The following is a 24,867-nucleotide window of genomic DNA, read 5'->3' as shown; positions in this document are numbered from 1 at the left end:
CATAAGGGAATTCATCTACTCGACCTAACCTAGGAAAAATAAATTACAAAGGCAATAAAAGAAAAGAACCTTATTGGCCTTGGAGTTCCTTGACCCTCTTTGCCTCCTCCTTAGGGTTCTCTCCTAACTCTAGAGTGAGTATTGAGCAACTCTCAATATCTCTGAATATTTTGGAATGAATAATAGTGAAGGAGAATGACTCTATTTATAATTTTCAGCTGGATTTGAGCTTTTTCTGCGCACCCATCATATCATTGTGGCCACGATGGCGTGTAGTTTTGCCTCATCGTGGCCACGATGGATCATATCGTGGTACGATGGAAGATTTACTCCAGATTTTCTATTTTTCTTCAACCGCCTTCATCGTCCCACGCTGGATTGTCATCGTGGTACGATGGAAAGATTTGTTGCAGTTTTTCTTCAATTTAAACTGTCTTCTCATCGCGCCACGCTGGATCTCATCGTAGATACGATGTGTGCGTTGTTTATTACTTTTTTGCCCTTTTTTTTATGCTTTTTGCACTTTTCTTGTTTCTAGGCCAAGTAACTTCACCTTTCTAGGTATTTGCTTGCTTTTGGGCTTCAATTGTTATTAAAACTACTAAAAACATCATATAATTGACTGTCATCATCCCTCTTTGATATAAAAAAATATAAGAGTGGGATAAAAAATAAAGAAAATGTTTAATTAGTATTTTGATTCCTTAAAGAAAAAGTGGATGGTAGTAAATTAAGTTGAATGCACAACTTTAAAATTAATTTTCTATATGAAGTACCTTAAAATGTGCTCTTAGACATATAGCGTGAAAGATAAGCTAATCAAAACAAATCATCCATGTAGTATTAGTGGATCACATTTGGGGACCTATGAGCAATTTCCTTAATTCTATCATTGTATTAGTTGACCACAATTTTTCGAGCCCGTACAAATTATTGGGGACTCGTGTAGATATTTCAGAACATTTAAGTCATGAGGGTATTCCCAATTTCCACGAGCAACTTAAAACCTCTTTTATCTTGATTCTCCTTTTGTAGATGCACAACAAAAAAGTACAGCTACTAATACACTCTTTATCTTGTTTAATGCTACGTCCCTAATTATAAGATCCGTTAAGTAATTGCATACAGTAAGAAAGTGGGTTGTGAAATTAAATTTATTAATAATTGGTATTGTTTTTACAATTTTATCCTTCATGAAAAAGAATGAGTTATTGTTTTTCTAAAATATTTATTATAGATTGTAGAAAAATATGCATTTTAATTAGGGGTATGTTGGTAAAAAAATAATAAATATCATTGAAAATATGAAAGATGTCTTACAAAAAGTGACAAAGAACAATATAAAAAGAGTCTTATATTTATATTTAGGGGCGGAAGTAGTACTTTTTTTTTTAGAGGATCTTGTCTATTTCTTATATAGTTATACTCACAATTAGCATCTTCAACATTTCTCATTTGTTTTATTTCCGATCTGTACCTGAGTTATCTCATTCATTTTAGACCAATAATCTTTAAGGGTGGAAATAACACTACCCTAAGCAATGTGTCAAAGGTCCATCAATTCTAATTTTCAAAGCCAGACACAGACCAAGTAATTCCTGAGATTATGAATTTACGAAAACTTGAAATCGAACAAATGTAATTAAAGTTACATAGAATACATTTGAATCAAATATGAGCCTGCATAACTTGCATCTTTTTCCTTTTTAAGTTGCATAACTTACATCTTACAGAAGCCAGATTACTGAGCAACATTTTTTTTTATCTATTATTACTTATAGTACACTATTACAATTATAGCAACTTTTTATTTGCTTTCAAAATTTGGTTGACCCTAAAAAATGAACCAAGCCTATATATATCCCCTATATTATTGTCACAATTCTTTTTCCTAGATAAATTACTTCCAAAAAATTTAGGCCCGTGTTTCAACATGGCCAGATCATTCATCCGCCGGCTTATTGCCCTTGTATGTGTTTATCAATTGGGTCTGTACATCACGAGAAACCGGTGAATGTTCCTTATATTCCATTGTGAATTCACCCTTTCCCTGCAGATATTAGAAGAAAAAAAAAATAGCAAAATCAAAAACCCAATATAAGTTGGCATCAAAACATGAAATATTCATGGGTATTATTGGGTGGCAGGATATTCACCTGTGTCATCGAACGAAGAGATGTAGAATACCCAAACATATTGTTAAGAGGGACCTGAAATGATTCACAGCAGCAGCCAAATTAGCCATGTCAGATCAGATGGGAAAAAATTAAGGCTAAAAGCCAGAAGTACATCAACCTTTGAAATAAACATGGGATAATCACAATAAACCAGTAAATTTCAATCTTTCCCAATAACAGTTTTGAAACGGCGAATGTTAGTAATTAGTTGTTAGGTTAGTATTTTTCTCCTTTGTCCGGGTTTTAACTCAGGACCTCCAACTCCTTTAACTCTTAGCTAAAACCAGTTAAGCTACCCACCCCACTCATTCTGCAAATAGGTTATAAACCCTATAAAACATCAAGAACCCAAAGTCAATTTCCTAATATGCAGTGTTGTGTACAAAGGAGGGGTGGGGAATAATTCTCCTTGTTTGATTCAATAGGGAAGGGGAGGGAATTCAAAACGAAGTTAGTTTTTGCACACCTATAACTTTTTGTCTTACGTCTTAGAATTCGAACTAACAGTAAGTCAACCTTGAAAGATAGCTCTAGGGATGCAATACACTAAACACCTGAAGCATGCAAAAATACAGGTGGCCAAATAACTATAAAGGATAAACAATTATTCTGTCTTAGAATTTGGGCTAATCCTAACTCAATTACAGCTAGCTCTAGAGAAGAGGATGGTCTAACTCAACTACATAAGCTAGTTCTTGATATTGGAAGGGAGCCCAAGTGGAGAGTAGTGAGTTACACCCCTCCCCTCTAAAATGTTGAACCAAACATGGTAGACTTAAGATAATCTCTCCACTCTCATCCATTCCCCATGGTTAAGGGTCCTGTCATGATTCTTGATGCCACCGATGCGAAAAACCAAAACTTGTGTATCTATACCTTCTAAACAATATTAATTCACCCAGGCTGAATGGTGACTGTACATGAAAGAGTCCAACACACATGTATGTACATGTATCAAACCATCATCAAATCATAACTAATTAAATATATACTGCCAAAGATCAACCATGGGAACTAACTTCAATAATAGTTAAAATGTTTTAAGAAGCCTGATAGGTACTTACATGAGCTGTAATGACAGAGTCATCTCCGTCCTGATCATTGCCAACAATCACACCTTTTCTCCTATCATTTTTAATAAAAGTATGTCAGAGAATTCTGAAAGTTTACCACACAAATAAAATACCAAAAAGAGGTATAGAATCCTCACTTGTTGAGGTCACCAGCAACAGATCCCTGAAATTCTGTTGGTACTTTCAGCTCAACAAGCATAACAGGTTCTAATATAACTGGCCTGGAAGCTGCATAACACTGTTACACAAGACAACAACACAAATTGTCAAGGAATGAAGCCAGGAATCAATAAACGACTACAAAGAAAATATGTGCAATGAAATTTATTAAATATAGATGGTGAATGAAAATAACCTGTCTAAAAGCATAGATAGAAGCCATCTTAAAGGCAAGTTCACTGGAATCAACAGCATGAGCAGCACCATCTGTCAAGACAACTCGGAGATTTTCTACTGGATGTCCAATTAAGGCACCACTGTGCGAAGAGCAATATTGGGTTAGGGTTTTCATACAAAAATGTAAGTTCAATTATACTTGCACACCAAAATTATATAAACAAAGAGAGCAAGAGAGCAAAATTCAATATCTATTAAAATTTCACTCACGAGTTGGCAGCTTCTTTAAAACCTTTCTCGATTGCAGGGATAAAGTTTGATGGAACAGCTTGACCAACAAGCATGTTTTCAAATTCAAACTTAGTTTCTGACCCAGCAGGAAGTGGTTCAATATACCTGCATTCACATTGAATATAATATATGCCATCAAGGTATAAAAGGGGGGTATTGGAAGATGTAGTAACACAACTAGCTTCTCTACCAAATGGATGGTAATAATAATTTACATAACAAGATGACGTATATGTTAATAAATCAAGAACCAGACCTCTGCAAGTCTACCACAGGAAGAAGTCCAAAAATAAGGAGGAAAAATAGGAACTAGTTATAAAGGAAGTTTAGTTAGTTAGGTTGAGGGTAGTTTTCTATTTGGCATCCTTAGGCCTTTGTATGTTCAGGAAGTCTATAAATCAGATTTCCCTCGATGCTTAGGGATCTTTTGCAGAATATTTGATTTGTATGGAAATCCAGGGATGAATAATTCCCTTTCTGCTAGTTTTGGTTCAAAGAATCCTAACATGTGATAAATTTGAGTTAACCAAATTTGTGTTCAAGAATATAGCTGATTTCAAAAAGTAAGCTCTCATTGTATAAAAAACACAAAAAGACACTTTACAAGCCTTGATTAACATTTTCTAGCACAATTTTGCATTCCTAAAGATTATATTTAAAACCTGCAAGACAACATTGGCGTGGATTGTCAAGAAGGCTCTATAAACAATATTTACCCCTTGTAGTTAATGCTAGACTTGTGTTTTTCAATAAAAACACTCAGACCAACATCAGTACCATTGAACCTAGTGTGTGGAAATTAAACTAAAGTATTCGAAAATAAGAAATTGATCCTATGAGGTAATTAAATATATCAAGAAATTATAAGATATTCCACATCTTCCAAAATCTAACATACTCATTTTATCTCAAACTCCTTCCAAAATTTCCATTTATGTGCATCATTCATTTTCCAAGTAAACACTTCCTATCAACAGGACTGGCCACTTTTGAAATTTTGTGAAATTGATCACCAGAATCTATACTTACCCAATCACCCGTCCATATTGTCCTTGCCCTCCGCTTTGCTTCTTATGTAAATAATCAAAATCAGCACGTTGAGTAACAGTTTCTCTGAAGTTTACTCGTGGCTTTCCGACTGAAACATCAACCTTAACAGGTAAAGATACAAGAATGTATTAGACATCGTATCAGAAAAAAATACATTTTATTATTGTAGCAGTTACATTTTATTATTGACTGCCTAGATTCAAAAATAGATACCAGTTCTAAGAGAATAGTACTTCATAGGTAAACATTTGGCAGTCATCAACTGTTATACATGTCGAGTAAAAAGGGTACCTTGTACTCCCTCCTAATGCGTTCAACATAAATATCCAAGTGCAGTTCTCCCATTCCAGAAATGATTGTCTACACTCAAAAGTATGTTAATGTCATTATAAGAACAATAATATTGTCAATTAAATGAGGAAGATATTAAAAGAAAAGGACAACCTGCCCACTCTCTGGGTCCAAACCAACACGGAAAGTAGGATCCTCTCTTTGGAAGCGGTTCAAAGCTTTTGAAAACTATATGCAATATAGATGGAGAAAATCAATTGAGTTGTACAATACAATTTCTCAAGCTGGGACAGCAGGGTTTGCATGTTACACAAAAGAGATTACTCACTTGCCCTCCAGAATCTTTTGAGATTGGCTGCACAGCTAATGACATCACAGGCTCGGGAACACTCATAGAAGTCATTGTGTATTTAACCGACCCATCAGTAAAAGTATCTCCTGATGAACAAGAAAAAAATGTTATGGCCTGTATAAAATTAGAACAAAAATATGAGCAAAGCCAGAAATAAATATGAAACAGAGAGATTGTCCCAACAACAAATCTTTATCCTATACTCCCTCCGTCCCTAATTAAAAGACTCTCTTTTTATATTTTTTATTGTCCCTTGATATAAGATCCTTAACAAACTTCCAAGTGCATTAATAATTTCGTTACAAAAATACCCCTATTTAATTTACAATTGGGAAAGGTAAATGTGTTTTCTCTCTTTTATGATATCTTTAATTGTAGAGGTAATTATTAAAAGCAAAAAAATATTTTTACAAATTTATTGCTATAAATACTTGTTTTAATATACATGAATTTTGTAAAGTGTTAGTCATCCTAAATTCCAAACTTTAGCGCCAGACAACTTTGAAATGTTTATTTTTATCAAACTTGATTGTCCTTCAATTTGACCTTTGTGTTAGGCTCTTTGTTGAGCACACATTTTTGATAGATCTCTAAACTGAAAGCTGTCAGTTGAGGTAGTGTTAATTGGGCGAAGAGTTAAACTGTATAATATACCCAACAAATACAAGTGGACAGAGGATACAGTTGCAAATTCAGCTCCAAAGTATTCTCCAATATTCTCATCCAAGGTTTCACCTTATCTCAATTTCTCATCGGTAATTGAACAATGACACAGAAGTCCACAGTAAGAATAAGAGACAATTTTGCTTCAGTATGCAGTTTATAGGTTTCTCTTGCATATATGTCGGAGAGTAATACCTATAATTTAAGGACATTTGTCCTTCACATGTCACAATTTTAAATTGTGTTTATGACTTTATGGGCATTCAGGACTCGAGCTCTGCTTGCAGTTGTTAAAGGCAATGTCAATGTTTATTTCTGACAAGCAGAAGGGTTTACATTTTTTCGGTTTTCTTTTTCAGCCACTTAGTTTACATTTATTCTCCAAGAATGCCACATTTTAAAAAACTATAAACTACTACCAAAAGATTATAGGCCAACATCTAATCAGCCAAGAAATATGACAAAGTAGAAATATAGAATTTTAGAAATGCACATGCCCAAGCAATGTGAAAAGAAGAACCTGATGCACAATCAACACCAAATACAGCAACTATTTGGCCAGCATGGGCCTCTTCAATGTCCTGTGGAAGAAAATTTTCCAATTATAAGTTTTATAGAAATGGCAGAGAATAACTGAATATAAAAAATCTTCAGAATGAATTAGAAGAGAGCCAAACACTACAAGTTTTCCCTTCATCAGAGTAAATAAGATCCTATAACCTGCCTATAACTCTAACTCCCTTATTAAATATATTTGCATTTTCCAGAGGCATTCAATTTTATAGGAAGATTATCATTGTAGAGTCTAAAAACAAACCTCCATCTCATTAGAATGCATCCGAATCAATCGAGGAATCTGCATTGGCAAAACAAAAGCTTCAAACCACAATATAATATAGTCTTTAAATGTCATACAAAAAGCAGGGACATGGCAATGATCTTACTCAGGAATAGCGATGCATTTAATTATTATGTACCAAGCCTCGCATCCAACTAATTAAAACTAAAACTAGTTCCAGTATTTGTTGTACTGTTTTAGGTTTTCGTGTTCTCTTGCTTTTAGATAAACAAAAAGTTCAAGATGAAGAAGAAAAGGTACAAAATGACAACCCAAAATATCCTCATATGAGACTATGAGTACATCCAGGACGAACATTTTTCAGATGTCTGGTTAAAGAGAGCATTTATCTAGGATGACAAGCTTCTAAAAAGATTATCAGCTTGTTTCAAGATTCCCTCAAAAAAGTTTCTGATTTGTTTGCACCCAAAGCATCAAGCAATTAGAGGTTGAACCAAAGAATTTTGTGACCCTTCATACTCAAACTAACCAACTTGATATTCTCCGATATAGATATGTTTCCACTACTATCATCCCCCCCCACTGGACCAGAACCATCAAACATGGGCAACTCAACTGTGTTCACCGGCATCAAATTGTTCTCCACGTGATCACAATTGTCCGTACAAGATTATGCACCTTCATATACCATTTTCATCCAATCTTTTCCTGAACATCTTAATTATTTCCTGAAGCAAAGACTGCTTCAATTTTTGTAAAGTCTTTTTGCAGATTCTCCCATTCCACTCTAAATTTGCCAATCTTGCATCCAAAGCTTCCAACCTACTAGACATCTTGAGGGGCATAGACAATGATCATGCAATTCTCAAAGAAAGTGCCTCGCTGAATCGGGCATGTTGGACAAAAGATATAAAACCAATATAGAATTCTGTTCAAAGATCTTTTTTTATAGAAAAAATAAAAGGAAAATAACAAGCTTTTCCTTTAAAGACCTAACAAACTGCAATCTTAACTGCTCCCTCACCATGCAGACCAGCCGCCTAAAGACTACCATGTTCACATGAATCATTTCTCTCCAAGTCTACCTACCTGCCACCTCAGCTTACTAAATCAATCAAGGGCTCATCTCATACCTGCTAGAATTCTGAGCCCTTTTATTTGCTGGCTCAGCATATGGGGATCTTCCTTTACTGGATCCTTACTGCAACTGCATTAATACCACAGCTTCTATCAGAACCCCACGGAGGAGAAGTGTCCCCATTTTCTCTTCAGATTTCATTCAGCAACAGAAGATTCATTTTATTTATATCTCGCACTATTCTTCGATTCTTGTATGTAGGTTCATCACAGAACTTTAATCCATTCACTTAGACTCAGATTTGAATCCATGATGAAATCACAGAAATTTCATGAATATATGGGACTAAATTACTGTAAAAAAGTAAACTGTAGAGTTGGATCAAACATTATTGTAGATGGTTTTTGACAAAAACTCAAATAAATCGGTTATGGCTCTATCCTGGAAAGGAAAAATATACATATGAACAAGAATAATTCAACCAAACGTGCACTGAAAAACCATAAACTTACCTTGGTCTTCTTGCCAGTGGTAACATTAATAACAGAATCACCCTTCCGAATGACGCCCTCATAAATTCTGCAACCAAATAATCAATCCATTAGCTTAGGCATAATGTACTGAAAGGTTACCATGAATTTGAAATATATATAGACGCACACGATAAATGGAATTAACCGCCTTTAAAGATGAGAGGTACCTTAAATATGTTAACTGACCAAACTTCCTATCCTCTAACTTGAAAGCCAATGCTACAAGGGGACCATCAGGATTTCCAGTCAGCTCAACCTAGACAAATAAAGACTACAATAACCAGCAACTTCTTTTTTGTTTGCATAAAATAATATATAGCAAGGAAACAACAATATCTGAAACACATGTATATCAATGCAATCTCTCTAGATCATGAGTTTACAGCAGAACAACCCAAGACAATTTACATGATCAAATGATTTCATTGCAGAAATTTTGTATCCAAGAAAAAATAACCAGCCCGCATCAAACCAAGGTGGGTTCTGTCAACATGAATGGAAGACTTACTTTATACTTGGTATTTTCCCATTTTAAAAACATTAGATAGGGCAACTGTGAAACTCATCCCAAGCTTATATAATGGCACCCATCTTGTTACCTTAACTTTAAATATGAAATATCATCTAATCATAAACCTTAATTTAACATTTCTTTTAATGTGTAATGATTAACTATTACCAAAATTTTAAATCTTGATTATATTAAATGTTAATTTGAACTTTGGCAAGTGACATAATATCACCTAGATGCATTATAATGTTTACTACTGATATTTTACACTTTCTGAATGATTCAGTTACATTTTTATTTATGAAAAACACACATTCAAAACAAATTTTATAATTTCATAGAGAATCAATAATTCGTTATTAAGAAATTTGGCCTTAAAATTCAATTTAAAGTTTACAATAATCATGACAGCAAAATAATATCAAAGTAAAACAGGGATCAACTTTCTATGAATCTACCTTCTCCTCATTGCTAGATTGATCAAGAGCATAATTATTAACTTCAACTGGACATGGCAAATAACTAAGTACACCATCCAGAAGTGGCTGTATCCCCTGTATCAGTAAAGGAAGATTAAATATATAAGAGAAGTAACGATTAAAACAATTAAACAGTTTGTGCAATATCTAGAATGTGCAAGTTTGAATCATACTGAAAAATGTGTTTGGGAATTTCAATGTGTGTGCATGCATGCATGTGAAATAATATTTTGGGGAGGGAAATTGAAACTAGTTAAGAGTAAGGATGTCATCTAGATTTTGTCCAAAAAAAAGGATGTCATCTAGATAAAATGATGATGAAAAGATGTGTCATTAACACAATTGATATAAGGATGCCATCTATGTGTGTATGCATGCATGTGAAATAATATTTTGGGGAGGGGAATTGAAACTTCAGTTAAGAATAAGGATGCCATCTAGATAAAATGATGATGAAAAGATTTGTCATTAACACAATTGATAGAAAGCATTCAAGCTATTGGATGTAAATGAGAAAATGCAATCAAACAAACAATAGCCCAACAGATAATTTCTGTAAAATCATGGCAAGGAAATGGAGAAGCTGATATTTTGATATTTTTAAAACCTAAGTTTTGTTGTTAACGTAATCAGATTTGTTTTCTTGTTATTACTTGTTTAACCGTAAGGTAACTTTTAGTGTCTGTTAGGCTGTTCAGGAGGGGAGAGGAGGCAAAGGCTTTGGGAAAAAGAAAGGAGGAAAAGGAAGGAAGGATAATCCCCCAACTTGAATGTGTTATTTTTCATCGTAATACAAAATTTCCCTGGGGGGGTAACTCAAAAAATGTACTGGAGGAGGAGACTTAGATAACTTCTTCAAATCTTTTCCATGTTATAATACTCTTAAAATTAATAATATACTAATAAGTATTCCCTTCTCATTTTCTACAAAAACACCTCACATAGGGTGGAAGATTTCTCTCTCACTCGTCCTCCCCCAAAGCCCTCCCCTCCAAACTCCCAAACAGACCCTTGTTAAAGTTGTGTTGACCAAACCCAAAAAAGCCCACAATGAGGCGTGACATTTAAGATTGGGCATGGATGCACACTCATAGCAACTATGATAGTTGTATCACAGAAATATTGCAAATAAAAATGTTATAAATGGATCCAATATCAAAAGTAAAATCTTCAAATGACCAAAAATCGACGGAGAAAAACTACCATGCATCCCTCTTTACCAAATGGGAGGAACAAAGAAGGTAGTATTATGCAGCATGAATTTATATGTGACGTTACAAACAGAAGGTTAGTTCAATGATTACCTTGTTTTTGAAAGCACTACCCATGAATACTGGTATAAATTTCCGCGCAGTGGTAGCCCTACGAATTGCTCCCTACATAAACAAAATAACCACAAATTATAAACTAGATTAAAATATATGTGGAGAGAGGGGTAATGTGGGTGGAGGCCTCAAAAGCGGTATTCATTTGTCATTAGATTGGAAACTAATATAATTTGTTAGATTTCAGCACAAGTATAATCAGAAATATTAATTGTTATTGTTGACTTATAGATGATTAGTTCCATTAAAAGCTCAACATATTACATAATTCCTCTTCAATTTAATAATGTATTTAATTGTTATTGTTGACTTATAGATTCAGTTTTACCTCATCATTTCCTAATTATATATGGTGTCAGTGATTTAATAATCTATCACACTGTTGTGCTTCACCGGTGGTTTTGGTTCTCTATCGCCAGGCAAATGGCTGCACTGCCACTGGCTGCAATTTTCAGACTACATGAACAAATTCTGATGACCCCCGACCCCCCACCCCTAAAAAAAATCATTAACAGAGGTCACCAACTAGCCAAACAGAGGACCTCCAGTGTCAACACAAACCCGCATGTGAGTTCTAGGTTATGTGCATTCTTCCATAATACAGTGGATGTGACCATATGGTGTCTTTTTTGGCCACCATATCAGCTATCCTCTCATCATTTCCCACCTAGCCTAGCCTCAATGTTTCTGGGCAACCATAATATCCATCTCAATCTGATTCATAAACTGTTCACGAACATATTTCAGACCAAAACAGTTGAGTGCATCACCCTAGCTTCCTGAGCCCTAATCTGTACCAAAACCAACATGTCTACCTCTAGCTCTGTGCACTTTCTACGTCATTTTGACCCTTATCTCCTCGATCACAAGTGAAAATTGGCAAGTGCAGCCAATTAGTCCTTTTGGGTGGCTGCTGTAGAGTTATGGTTTGAAGTGTAGGGAGGACCATAATGATCACTCCTCATCAATCAAGCAAACCAGGGATATTCCTACCGGGCACTACGATAGGTGGAAACCAACTGATGCTAAAACATCAGTTATATACCCTTTTTGGTCAAAATTACACGTAAAAAAATCAACTTATGTGTCATTCTTACAATTTTCAGACAAAACCATGCATATGGGTAGTTTCCTTCGCAGATTCATGAATCAGGGGAAAATAGGAACAATGTGAATTGTTTTTCTATTAAAATAATGAGACCATTACAATTTGACACGCCTGTATCATTTTTATGCACAGTTAGAAGTTAGAATGCTCAAACCACAAGGTCCACAACACATTCAGAGAACAAGCCAAAAACCTAATTGTTACAAGTAAGATAGTATGATACATTTCCCATAAATCAAATAATGGTCATACAAAACTCAGGACGAAAAAAACTGCTACCTACTCACCTCAAGATCAGCATCTGAAATGGTCTCATCACTAAGAAACGCTTCAGCAAGTATATCATCAACCTCTGACACAGTTTCTATTAGTTCACGTCTTTTTTCTGCCACCAAGGCTAACATATCTGAAGGCACTTCTTCAATTTCAAGTTTGTCACTGCAATAAGCAACGCTGGAGTAAGCTGAAGAAATATGACAAAGAAGACGTAATCTTTGGAAATATAATGCAAAGTTTTGAAAACAGACCCATTTGGACCATGGAAATAATAGGCCTTTAACTTCACAAGATCAATAAGTCCCTTAAAATCATCTTCCAAACCTATTGGAACTTGAACCGCAGCACTATGATGGCGAAGCTTAGATCTAGCCTGAAAAATTAAACAAATTGGTCTCAAAATGGAAAACTTTCAATTCAAAAATAAGGATGAGAAAGAATATTAAAAACAACAAAGGTAATCATTACTAAATAAACATATAAGTTAATTAATAAATAGTAGAAGTTGTCAAGTCATTAAACAAATTTTATAGCTGACATCCATAAATTCCATTGGAAACCTCTTTTCAAGCTAACCAAATTTGTATACATGGGAATATAACTGTAAAACCTATCCTCTGAGCTTGACCTCCATAAATCTCATACATACCTGATTTAAAACTTTCCACGGATCCGCTCCCATTCGATCAAGCTTGTTAATAAATGCAAGTCTTGGAACCTCATATCTTTTCATTTGCCGATCAACAGTAATGGACTGACTTTGCACCCCACCAACACTACAAAAAACAAGAATGGCACCATCAAGGACACGTAAAGCCCTCTCAACCTCAATGGTGAAATCAACATGACCAGGTGTGTCAATTATGTTGACCTGCAACAAAACATTTTGCAGAAGTTTCAATGTAAATTAACCAAAAAAAAAAAGAAAAAAGAAAAGAAGAAGATATAATCGGAAGCAATTTGAAGAATATATCAATGTAAGTTGTAACTTCAAGCGAATATTGCAAACATGAAAAATAAGTAGTCTTTGTATAATTTACCCACTTCAGTTATGTATAACTAAAAACAGAAATATTTTCAACCATATTATCCTTCCTCTAGGATGACGATTAATCACCAAAAGTAACTTACACTGACTAAGATAACAGTAGATTAGTTACTCGTCATTCAATTCTCAATCGCTATTACCCTAAATTTTAAAAAGAATAATGGAAACATTTCAAAGAGTTTAATAGTCCTATCTTATGAAGTCAGAGCATTTCTTAATGTTTAAAGAGAGCTTACAAAATAGCTTATTTTCGTAATCTTGTATTAAGATAAGCGTTAATTGATGTGTCCCTCTACGATTGTAGAAAAAGCTTATTTAAAATCTCTTATAAGATGATAGTTTTGGCCATGTGTGCACTAGAAAACATGGGGTGGGGTCACAGGGAATCATTCCCAAATGATTGTAACTAACTTAGTGGAAGCAGCATGACTAGTGCTAGCTAGCTAGCAGGGAGGAGAGAGAAAATAGATCTGAGCCTATTTGTTGAGGGAACCATCTGATGCAGGGGTTATGCATAGTCTTACTACATTGGGAGATTCTAGGTGTCTTGAATGACCTACGCTATCTTTATTAGTTTTCCTGCATTTTTCCATTCTGAATTGTACTCGTTTCTGCCATAGAATCACTTCGATTCTACTGGTTTTCATAATTATACTGAAGAATATTCCAAATGCTCCTTATTCTTACTATTTCATTACTTTTGATGCTAAATTGATCCTCTCATAAGATAAATGCTTATTGTGTAAGATCTTAACAACAACAACAACAGCAACAACAACAACAACAACAACAACAACAACAACAATAATAATAATAATAATAATAATAATATCAAAAGAGCACTAATAGATCCCGCCTTTGTAGTCTCAAGTTCAAATTCATATCTAAAAATGCATAAGCATAAAACTTTAAATTATTGAGTGAGATAAATCCACAATTGTGTGCAAGGATGCCCCCATATTAGACATTATAATAATAGTAACAATAGAGCACTCATATATCGCAACTTTATGGTATTGAGTTCAAATTCAACTCTAAAAATATAGCAGCATGAAATTAAAACTATTGAGGAAGACTTTAGTCTCCCATATTGTTTTCTCAAGGACTAGTCTCCATAATCGCAAGCAGCTATGGCCCCAATTTATACCAACAAAATATTGCACCTTTAATTTTATTGAACCCCAACCCCAGTCCTTCCCAAAAAATAAAAAAGAAGAAGGATAAACTCTATAGACTTCCAAATTCATATTCAAATTGAACTCAATTCAAATCTCATACTACTCATCTCTCCAAATTTAAATTTTTCCTAGAATCTTATTCTTACAATACTTGAAAAGCTCAAAATTCACTCACTCTACTTTACTTCACTTGGATTCAACTAGAATTGAATAAACCATCAATTTAGTCCCTATGTTATCACTCTCTCTCCAATTTATTCCCTAAACTATATAAATATAATAAGGGATTGTGTGATAAGAAACTTAGTTGCAGCTTATAGCACAAGTGCTTATCATGATAAGCACATATTATAAGCTTACCTAAGCTATTTTTATAGAAAAAAATAAAATAAAGATAAATTTATATATCCTATGAGCTGTTTTCATAAGCAATATTGCAGAACTTATGAAAATGAGCTGAAACAAATTTATGAAAATTATCGTAAGTTGTTTTCATAAGCATAAGCTCTCTCAAATAGCCTTGCAAAACTTATGTCAGTAGATAAGCTCAAATAAGTCAATCCAAACAGGCCCCAGTACCTATCTAATATATGAAATTTTGTAAATTGGTGGCTTATTCACTAGAATTGGGTAAAACAAACAGAAAATAGTTAATCCTATCATAGAACAAGAATTCAGTACCTTGTAGTCTTTCCAAGTGCAATAAGTAGCAGCAGATTGAATAGTAATTCCCTTCTCTCTCTCCAACTCCATAGAATCCATCTTAGCACCAACGCCATCCTTTCCCCTCACCTCATGAATCTCATGGATCCGACCAGTATAAAACAGTATCCGCTCTGTCAATGTCGTCTTCCCGGAATCAATATGTGCCGAGATCCCGATATTACGAGTCATTTCCATCGATTCCTTCCACCATGGATCCTTGTCAATTGTTGCTGCCTTTGCGCGGGCAACGTTCCCGGCTGAGAAGTGTCGGAGGTGGAAAGTGCCGCCGATTAGGGAGCTTGTTGGAGATGGAGAGACTGTGGTGGTGGTGGTGGCGGTGCGGAGTGCGTATAGAAGACGCTGCGCGGTGGACCTGGAGCGTGCCATGGTGGTGGTGGTGGGATTCAGTTCAGGGTTTTTGAGAGAGGTTTGAAGAAATGGAAGGTAAAACCCTTAACGAAATGAAAGGATGAAATTTTAACGGGTCGGACTTGTTATGTGGGTCGGATTTATGTTTGTTTAAATAAATAATAATAACTAATTTGTAGCTTAGCATGATAAGTGCTTATAAGCTTGTATAAGTTATTTTTATAACAAAAGATAAAATAAAGATAATTTTTTTTTTTGTTTATAACAAAATAAAGATAAATTATTGTTATATGTATTACGAGTTGTTTTCACAATGTAATTATGATCAATAAGATAATGAGGACATCAAAAAGAAATTTTTGCAAAAAACAGTAATAATAATTACCTTACAAAGACATTTCTTGCAAGAAACATTGATATTGATTACCTTATAAAAATATTTCTTGCAATAAACATTGTGAATTATTAAAATGGAGTGCTATGCAATTAAGTTATTTGTGCATTTGTGGAAGTGATGTTTTGGGAAAAAAAGGTTTCAAGGAGTATGCATTATTTTGGAGATGAAAATTTAAGTTTAGGAAACCCTCGTAATTGTAACTATCTAAAATTTTATATAATAAAGATTCTTATGATACGAACTAAATAAGAGTACTTTCGTGGAGGAACGAAAGTGGATCTTATCTTAGATAATCTTGTGTATTTTTTTTCCTGACACAATCTTGTGTATTTATTTATTTATTTATTTATTTATTTTTTGTTGCAAAATCTTGTGTATTTAATTATGATTTAAATAAGAGAACTTTTGTGAATTTTTAGTACAATTAAATGTAACTAACTTCTAACTGAATTCTAACATATATAATTCGGACTTAGGGAAGATGTTTGGGCCAAATTTCAATCTTTGAGTGCATGGGAATAATCTATTGTATATTCCTATGATTGATCATAAGGTTAATAATGCTTCGTATTTTTCAACATGTCAAACTATCTATAAGAATCAAGTAAATTTAATTAGTGTAAAAAAGAAAATACACTAGTACAGAAAACACTTTTTACATCTGGCCAAAACCCCATTTTACATCTGACCCCAGTCAGAGGTAGACGTACAAGAAGTAGTAAGTTTACGCTTTTTACATCTGACATTCGCCAGATGTAAAATTATCCCCTTTTACCTCTGTTCTCGTGTTTCAGCTCACCATTTTTTTTTATAATTAAATTGGACCTTTTACATCTGACCAAGTCACCAGATGTGAAATAGTAACTTTATTTAATTTTTTTTCTTTCAAAATCCTGCGTTTTTTTTTTTTATATATTTTAAATCCTATTTTGTAATTAAAAAAACCAAAATAGCATTACAATTCAACATTCAACCAAAATACAATTACATTCAACCAAGTCATTACAATTCAAATAAAATACCAAGTCTTACAATTCAAGCAAAATACCAACAATCTAAAATGTTATGACATTCAAGCAAAATACAAGTCATTACAATTCAAAACATCCTAATTAATGTGAATCCATTGTAACATCACACAAATTAACCTAGCTAGCTCCTAAGCCTCATCATCGGCAACATCATAATCTACCTCGGGATTGTACAGGTCAAGAAAACAAGTAGCCCAGCTGTTTCGCAATTCATACAGCTCCTCCTCGGTTAATGACATGGGATCATCGAACACCTACAATATGTAATATATAATTACTTAAACATACATGGCTCAAATTCATTACGTATACATGATCAACTTATTTATATATATATATATATATATATATATATATATATATATATATATATATTAACATACATTCGGGTAGTATCATACTACATGATCTAAAATCGAAAAAAATGCAACACAACGTGAGCTAAAGGCTGCTGCCTCGAGCGCCCCAGTAATGCAGAAAAAATGCAGAAAATGGATGAAGTTACCTTCAGGAAGCATTGGATCCAGCTTCTGTGATAGTGAAAATTTACTTGAATTGGATCCAGCTTCTGTGAATCTGTTGGGCTACTCTCAGATTTTTCGCTGAAGTCTTCTGAACTCAGACACTCACGACATGCCAAAAGGAATTGAACAACCTGTTGAAGAAAGAATTGAAAAATAAAATGTTAATTCAAAATCAACTAGAACCAAAGGGTGAACAAAAGATAATCCCTATATTTCTATTGAATGAACATTGATACCAGAATGGTCATATGGTGAAATATGATGATTATACACTAAAGACTAAGATAAGCAACTAATTCAAAATTTGTTTGTACACCATACTTACACTTACTTTGGGAAAAATCCATGTAGCCTTCTTTTTATTACCAAAAGTTGCCAATTGATGAACTTTAAAAGCACTAGAAAAATTTAAACATCAACAAAGTTTTAATAGGCAGTAAGTGGACGAGGTAGCTCCCATTGAACAGAACTTGAAGCATCAAAGTTGAGTACTGAGGTAGCTCCAAAAACACAACATCTTGTGCTGTCAAGAAATCAAGTCCAAAGCACATGTTCCTAGAACCTATTATTGCAATTTTAACCTGAAATGCACATGTAACTATCAAGTCAAAGTAAGTCTAATAAGAAAAGGAGAAATAGTATAAACTTATTTCTATGATGCAAGTGACGTGTAGCACAAAATGCACACAAATACTTGCAGTAAGACACAAAAATAGAAACTATGATAGTAGAAAACCAAGTTCACTGCAGACAAAGCATTGTTAAGGGACAACCAAGTTCACAGACTAATGCAAACACCAACACTTACAAGATATTGACCTGAAGTATATCCCTGACATGCTTTTTTACTAAGTTTGTTCTGCTTGAAAAATAGTTCAATTCTTCCTCTCATTTGTGAAAACATACATGTATTAAACTTTTGTCAACAAGTTGCTGCCAAATGGAAAAAATATTAACAAGACCTGAAATAATAAAGTAGAAATCTATCATATAACTATGTCACCAACTCTGACATTGCCATAGGTAACTCAACTTGAAATTACTTCAGTACCATATTGAATGGCAGCAACATTCCATAAATAACAACACAATTAGAAAAATCTTCGAAATAGAGCTTACCTCTAAAACACACTTCGAAACAATTTGCAACTTTTTAGGAGTTCAAGCTTACCTCTAAAACATGTTGTTCTATCCTCCATGAAGGCTGGATATCTCATGAAAGCACAATGCATTCCTCAAAACTATATGATCATAAAGGGTTGATCGAAATAGCCTCCGAGATCCATGTAATGTATACCTTCTACAAAACCTCAAAATGACCAGGTTATAAAACCTCAAAATGTACACAATCCTCATTCCTCCCTTTCAACTCTAATACAATCCAAACTGAGCCTGATATAAAAATGATGTGCCAAACTTGTCACAACTAATTCAATTCAATTCTGTTACTCTATAATTATGAAATAAAACACATAAACTCAATTTAAAAGCAGGGTATATAATGAAACTATATACTATAGCATTACCATCTAGTCCCCAACCAATGTACAAGAAAGCGATACTATAGCATCTGAGATTGAGTCTATCCACTTCAAGCTTTGCACCTTGTGATCGACAAGCACTGCTCAAAAGCCATTTGTCATGGATTCTTTGTAAATCTCGATTTTCTGCCAACTCCAAAATGGCAGTTGACAGGTCAACCGCTAATGGTGAGTCTGGTGGAAAGGCCTGAAGACAAATTGGAAGATTGATTTCATCAAATCGAAGAAATTCAATCACTCCTTGTTCAAACTCGGCACTTAATCTACTAGCTTTCATCCAACTACGATCCATACCTATGTTGTGAAATTAAGTTAAAACATTGTAACACCAATTAAAGTATTGATTTCGTACCCGATGGGAATATATCCTAATCTTACAATAGGAAACAAAACTAAAAAGAGACTAAAGGATGAAAATAATAAGTGAAAGATGGAGGTATTACAAAGATGGTGACAACACATAAAACGCACAGAATCACAGTGAAAAACGCACATAAAACCCAAAATAGATATTCACAACCCCAGAATCACAGTGCAAAAAACACACATAAAACCCAGAATACTTATTCACAAGCCCAGAAACACAGTGCAAAAAACGCACATAAAACCCCAAAAATTACAAACTTTAACCAAACAAAAAGAAATTAAAAAATTGATAATAGAATCAGTACCTGTTTGTGTTTTCAGTTGTAGGGAGAAAGAACGATTTGAGAGAAGCTTCAATTTGTTTCACCCACCTTCGATTTGGGACCTAGGGTTCGCGAACCACCGAGAGAGATGACGAAATTGAGAGAACGAGTGAGAGAGGACGAGTGAGAGTGAGGGATTGTCGTGATTGAGAGAGTTTCGAATCGAGAGAGGAATTGAGAGTTTGTTGTTCTTGAGGATTTGGGAAAATCGCGTGAGTGTTGTTGACTGTTCTTGAGGGTTTGTTTGCGAAGATGTATATGAATCGTACGCGTTTCTCACTTAAGCACTTAACACAGTTTGTCCAATTTTTTTTTTTTTTTACTCAACATGACATCTTACATCTGACTCTAAATATGGTCAGATATATATTTATTTTAGATCATTTTCCCCATAATTACAATATTGCCACCGCGTTCAGTTTTGTTTCTGGTGATATTAGAACCAGATGTAAAACGTTATGTCTATATATTTTTCCCTTCAGTGGATATTAGTACCAGATGTAAAGGCTACTCCATATAGCGTTTTACATCTGACATATGCTCGTCAGATGTAAACTACTAGTGTAATATGTCATATTTGTACTAGTGATAGAAGAAAGAATCAAGTAAATTTGCTTTATTGATGGAATGGCTTGCAACTATAGGCTATGTTCCCTATCTTAAGGTTTTGGTATTACATTCTATCTCTTTTATCAACAAATAATACTCTCTTCTTTTTCATAAGAGACAAGTCATTTTTAAGATTCATTGATAATTGATATATTTGGTTGGTCCGTAGATTATAGATACATCAATTATTCAGTGAATCTAAAATGTGACTTATCTATTATAAAAAAGACTAGAGGTAGTAACATTTTAACTAGTTCTATATTTATTGAACTCTATTTTACTAGTTCAATATAAAGGAGGAAGATGGATTGACTTTTGGATACAACTAGGTGAAATATTTGAGCGTCATGTGTTAAACAGTGTATTGAAGCAATGGTTAAGGAAAACAAAAATGAAAATAAAAAAAAAGATTTAAGTAGAAAAGATTCTACTTTCAAGATTATATTATCATTTTTGTTTTCTTAACCATTGCCCTAGAAACACTGTTTATCATTTTTCATATTTTAAATAGGTGTAATTGCCAAATTGTTATGTTCATCCTTTGTAGAAGATTTAGTTGACAATGTCGACTCCTTGTTTAAATCAGATTTAATCTCTTGAACTGGAGGGGGATTTGTAATAGTTCCATCAGTGTTATTGTTATCACATAAATGGTTCTTCATCTCTCGATGCTCTTGGCATATAGCACACCAATGCAAGCAACAATGCACCATACAAGGATCACATGGTGAGTCCTAAAAAAAAATTAAAGAATAAATCATCAACAATTCTAGTTATAAGTTATGCCAATTTAACAACGAGTTTATAGTCCATCATGATTATAGTAATTAAGCATATTTTTTAAGATATGGAATTGAGCAAAATACATTTTTATATTCATATTTGGATTGACGGTGAATTTGGCGATTCACAATAGCATTGTAGTTATGTTGAAGCTTTAGAGTGAAGCTCTTGTCAAAATCCTAGTGTTATAGCATGATTTTGCAAAACTCAATATCAATCCAAAAATTCACAAAACAAAAGCTTATGGATACTTTGGATATATGTCTCATCGCAAGCAAAGTGTTGCACCTGAATTGGACCTCTTATTTAATCAAATATGTGAAGAATACTACAGTTGTGTGCATAAAGCTGAGAAGGTACAGATTACCCTCGAAATGACCCATGCATGACCTTGTTTAGGCAATAAGTGAAAATGGTGCTCTCCAGCACGGCTTTCTAACATATGCCTACTACGATGTGTTGTTATGTGGCACTCATAGTTGTGGATGCGATGAGCTATTAAATTTTCTAGATCAGCACCACTCACGCTTCTTGAATTTTTTTGAAGGGATATACAAATATAGATATATCCATGGTTCTAAATTGCGGTTGCGATTTTGCTTACCTTTCAAACTTTTATATTGAGACAAAGTACTGGCAAATGCATCTGATACAGTTGTAATTGAAGTTACAAAATCGTTGTGGTTGTGGAGGCATCTAAAACAACTACTACAATTGGGGCCACAATTGTAGATGTAGACCGCAATTTAGAACCATGAATATATGTGCAGCTCATTTGAAATTTCAAATTACACATCATCTTTACTAGAAGCAATATTTTCAAAATTTGGGCTAATATTACTAACAATGACAAGCAAATAAAATCACCTTTAGATGATATTTCTTTTGAAGAGCTTGTCGAAAGAGACCAGTATAAATACCACACATCCACCAAGTGAAGAAAAGGCCTTCAGCAATGAGAAAAGTTGTATCCGGATCAATTCCATTCATAAATGCTGTTGCTGCAGCAAGTGCCATTCCACCTTCTATACACATTGCATGACAGACACATCCATTGGTCCAAGGTATGTCATCTCTTATTGCTTCAACGTTTCTTCCAAATAGAACACATGGACAAAAGAGTCCAGTCCAACCTACAACACAATTTCATTATCAAAATTGCATCATATTGTTGTAAAAGGATACATATCATATGATTTTAGGAGAAATAGGCTTCAAATATGAGTTAAGTCTAAGACAACCCTACAAAATATATAGGCTTGTAAGATTATGATTGTCTCTACTCATGTTCAGGCCATTTACATCCGATGTGAGACTCTCGACACACAACTCTTATGCCCAACACTATTGGACTTGGTGCATGAAAATATAAATAGTAGGTGACCCGATAGGAAAAACCTAATAGCAGGTGATCCAACAAATTTTGTACAGACTTTGATATCATCTTAGAATTTTGTTTTCAAGTCAATACTAAAGAGTTTCAACATTTAAAAGATAAAAGACTAGGCCAACAACTATAGTCACTTCAGAGCATATGTTGTATAAGCATATAGTGCACATAAGAAAAATCAACCAAAAGCTAATTATACAAATCTTAGTCAAGTTACAAACATTATACTCATATACAAAAGTCATTCATTTCTTGTGTTTTCCTCCCACTAAGACTTCCTACACAAAATTGCACACATTTCAACTATGCAATCATCCATGTGTTTTCCAAATCTTCAGTAGCATTTTCATACATTTGACCATAATATTTAGTTTTGCAAATAACCACAATCACACTGCAAATGCAATTTAGAACCATACACTGCACTACATTGTATGTATTCAAATGTAGTACACAATGATAAGTTATGAGAGAAGAATGTAAATCAAAATTATAAACACATGAGTAATTTTTTCATCATGGCAAATAGAATCTTACAGCTATCAATATCATCGACACAACCACATATTCCAGTTGTCCAATCTTCATCAGCTGGGGGTTGGTAGGTTTCAGGTAAAACTTGTCCACATTCAAGACATCTACGAGCATTTAACTATAAAAAGATCATGCATATCCAATCATCAATGAGATAGAAAAATAACATAATGATAAATATTTTAGTTAATGTATTGTTATTTTATTGTTAGTTTAGTGACATATAGAGAAGCATATATTAAACTTGACCAAAAAAAAGAGAAACATATATTAATGAATAATTATAAGAAGGAAAATATATCTTCAATATACGAAGAACAACTTAAAAACTTTATATCATAAGACAATAATTTTTATAAAACCAAATAAGAAGATAACTAAGAAGTTCACAACCAATATTAAGGAGTTCTCTTATGTATTTTGTGCTTCTTTATATCTTTTCTTCCTTTATACTAGTATTCTATATTGAAAATTTTCTTTGGTATAAAAAAACTATGAAGGACCAACACCTGAATCGAACACGATTCAGATGTCGTACTTCTCAAAAATATCTTGGACACATGTTAGACACCTGCTAATTGTGTCAACGTCATAGAAATATTTTGAATTATTTCCCAAATCTAATTAGAGTGTGGCATAGTGGCGAACGAGTTTGTGTTGTTTCAAAAAGTTCGAAGCAATGGACTCAAACTCCACAACTTATACATTGGTTTTCCTTGTCTCACCTATGTGGAACTTCTAATTTTCAATAGAAACTTGCTTTCACCAATGAGACCAACAATTCAAGAAAAAGATCTAAATCCTTTTATTGGCGATATATATTGTGTACTAGAAATTGAACAATTTATCATTTTTTTTAAATTTCTATTTCATCAACATTGTAAAATCCTTCAAAATCCTCAAAATAAGAAACATGGAAGAAAAAAAAAAGTAGCTAAGTAGATTACTTGTGGAACATCAATGGGTTGGTTAAGCTCTCCAGGAGTAATATCTCGAAATGGTGCTTGTTCTTTATCTTTGGTCAACTTCACATACCTTGACTTTTGATCTCCCATAATGTATTGCCACCTTTGATAATAACACAAAATTATACTTGAACAAATAACATTTTAAATTTCAAATAATTATATTATAAATGCATAGAGAAGGTTTAAAATGACAATATAAATGAAATTCACACATATCATCACAAACTTTAGATCCTCTCTCTACGGTTAAACAAAAAAAAATTCATGTATGTGCTTTAAATTATTTTTTTTGTTTCGCCATCGTAAGAGAGGATCTGAAATCCAAATCCACATCAATAGATATGATGAGTTTATAATAGAATTAATATTATATACTCCATCATGCATGAAGAATAAAGATATATAGAAGAAAATATGAGAGTGAAATGATGGTGAGATACCTTAAATGATACGACGAGATGATCAAAATCTAAAAATGTTGTAATTTGAGAGGAAAATGTGGTTTGATCGAATGAATGATTATCTTGATGCAATTTTTCAAATCTCGTTCTTGTTCAGATTTCCTCAACTATTTCTCAAGCCTCAATTAAAGAACATGTTTTTATGTACACATTTGTTTCATTTTTTTTTTTTGCCTATTTTGTCATTTTTACTTTCTATTTCTGTGTGTGTCACACACACACTTAAAAATATAAAGATATAAAATGTCTACTTTTATATTTGACAAAAAAAATCATTTGTTATTATTTTAAGTCAGTT

General features: G+C 33.5%; 3 protein-coding genes across 15 annotated transcripts; all 3 read right to left on the bottom strand.

Annotated features, from left to right (window-relative positions):
* Window positions 1-1,675: 1,675 nt before the first annotated feature.
* On the bottom strand, window positions 1,676-15,840 carry LOC123888810 (elongation factor G-2, mitochondrial). Its single transcript, XM_045937995.1, has 20 exons — window positions 15,250-15,840; window positions 12,992-13,213; window positions 12,594-12,715; window positions 12,354-12,504; window positions 10,938-11,009; window positions 9,613-9,708; window positions 8,811-8,899; window positions 8,623-8,689; window positions 7,051-7,089; window positions 6,754-6,814; window positions 5,547-5,656; window positions 5,372-5,446; window positions 5,219-5,287; window positions 4,907-5,028; window positions 3,857-3,982; window positions 3,606-3,726; window positions 3,388-3,488; window positions 3,242-3,302; window positions 2,157-2,210; window positions 1,676-2,050 (listed from the first exon to the last, which is right to left on the bottom strand). The coding sequence occupies exons 1-20, from the start codon at window positions 15,658-15,660 to the stop codon at window positions 1,943-1,945; spliced, it is 2,277 nt and encodes a 758-aa protein (XP_045793951.1). The 5' UTR covers window positions 15,661-15,840; the 3' UTR covers window positions 1,676-1,942.
* Window positions 15,841-16,937: 1,097 nt separating this feature from the next.
* LOC123892653 (glutamate receptor 3.3-like) lies at window positions 16,938-20,407 on the bottom strand. 13 transcript variants are annotated; one of them, XR_006803236.1, is made up of 7 exons: window positions 19,807-20,407; window positions 19,121-19,429; window positions 18,766-18,986; window positions 18,403-18,556; window positions 17,926-18,175; window positions 17,576-17,725; window positions 16,938-17,324 (listed from the first exon to the last, which is right to left on the bottom strand). XR_006803236.1 is itself a non-coding variant. In XM_045942498.1 (2 exons), exons 1-2 carry the CDS (start codon window positions 19,425-19,427, stop codon window positions 18,919-18,921), a joined length of 375 nt encoding a protein of 124 aa, XP_045798454.1. In that variant the 5' UTR covers window positions 19,428-20,407; the 3' UTR covers window positions 18,563-18,918. The 13 variants fall into 13 exon arrangements, 1 of the variants encoding a protein (XP_045798454.1); XR_006803240.1 differs by having other exon boundaries at window positions 17,094-17,324; window positions 18,403-18,413; window positions 18,444-18,556; window positions 19,121-20,407; XR_006803246.1 differs by having other exon boundaries at window positions 17,094-17,324; window positions 18,403-18,413; window positions 18,444-18,527; window positions 19,121-20,407.
* A 246-nt stretch (window positions 20,408-20,653) lies between these two features.
* Window positions 20,654-24,232, bottom strand: LOC123892651 (cell number regulator 6). The gene is made up of 4 exons (XM_045942497.1): window positions 24,088-24,232; window positions 23,144-23,258; window positions 22,084-22,349; window positions 20,654-21,167 (listed from the first exon to the last, which is right to left on the bottom strand). The coding sequence occupies exons 1-4, from the start codon at window positions 24,193-24,195 to the stop codon at window positions 20,937-20,939; spliced, it is 720 nt and encodes a 239-aa protein (XP_045798453.1). The 5' UTR covers window positions 24,196-24,232; the 3' UTR covers window positions 20,654-20,936.
* Window positions 24,233-24,867: the final 635 nt, after the last annotated feature.

This window comes from Trifolium pratense, linkage group LG6, assembly GCF_020283565.1.
Source record: "Trifolium pratense cultivar HEN17-A07 linkage group LG6, ARS_RC_1.1, whole genome shotgun sequence".
NCBI lineage: Eukaryota > Viridiplantae > Streptophyta > Magnoliopsida > Fabales > Fabaceae > Trifolium > Trifolium pratense.
This window is presented reverse-complemented; position numbering and strand designations above follow the sequence as displayed.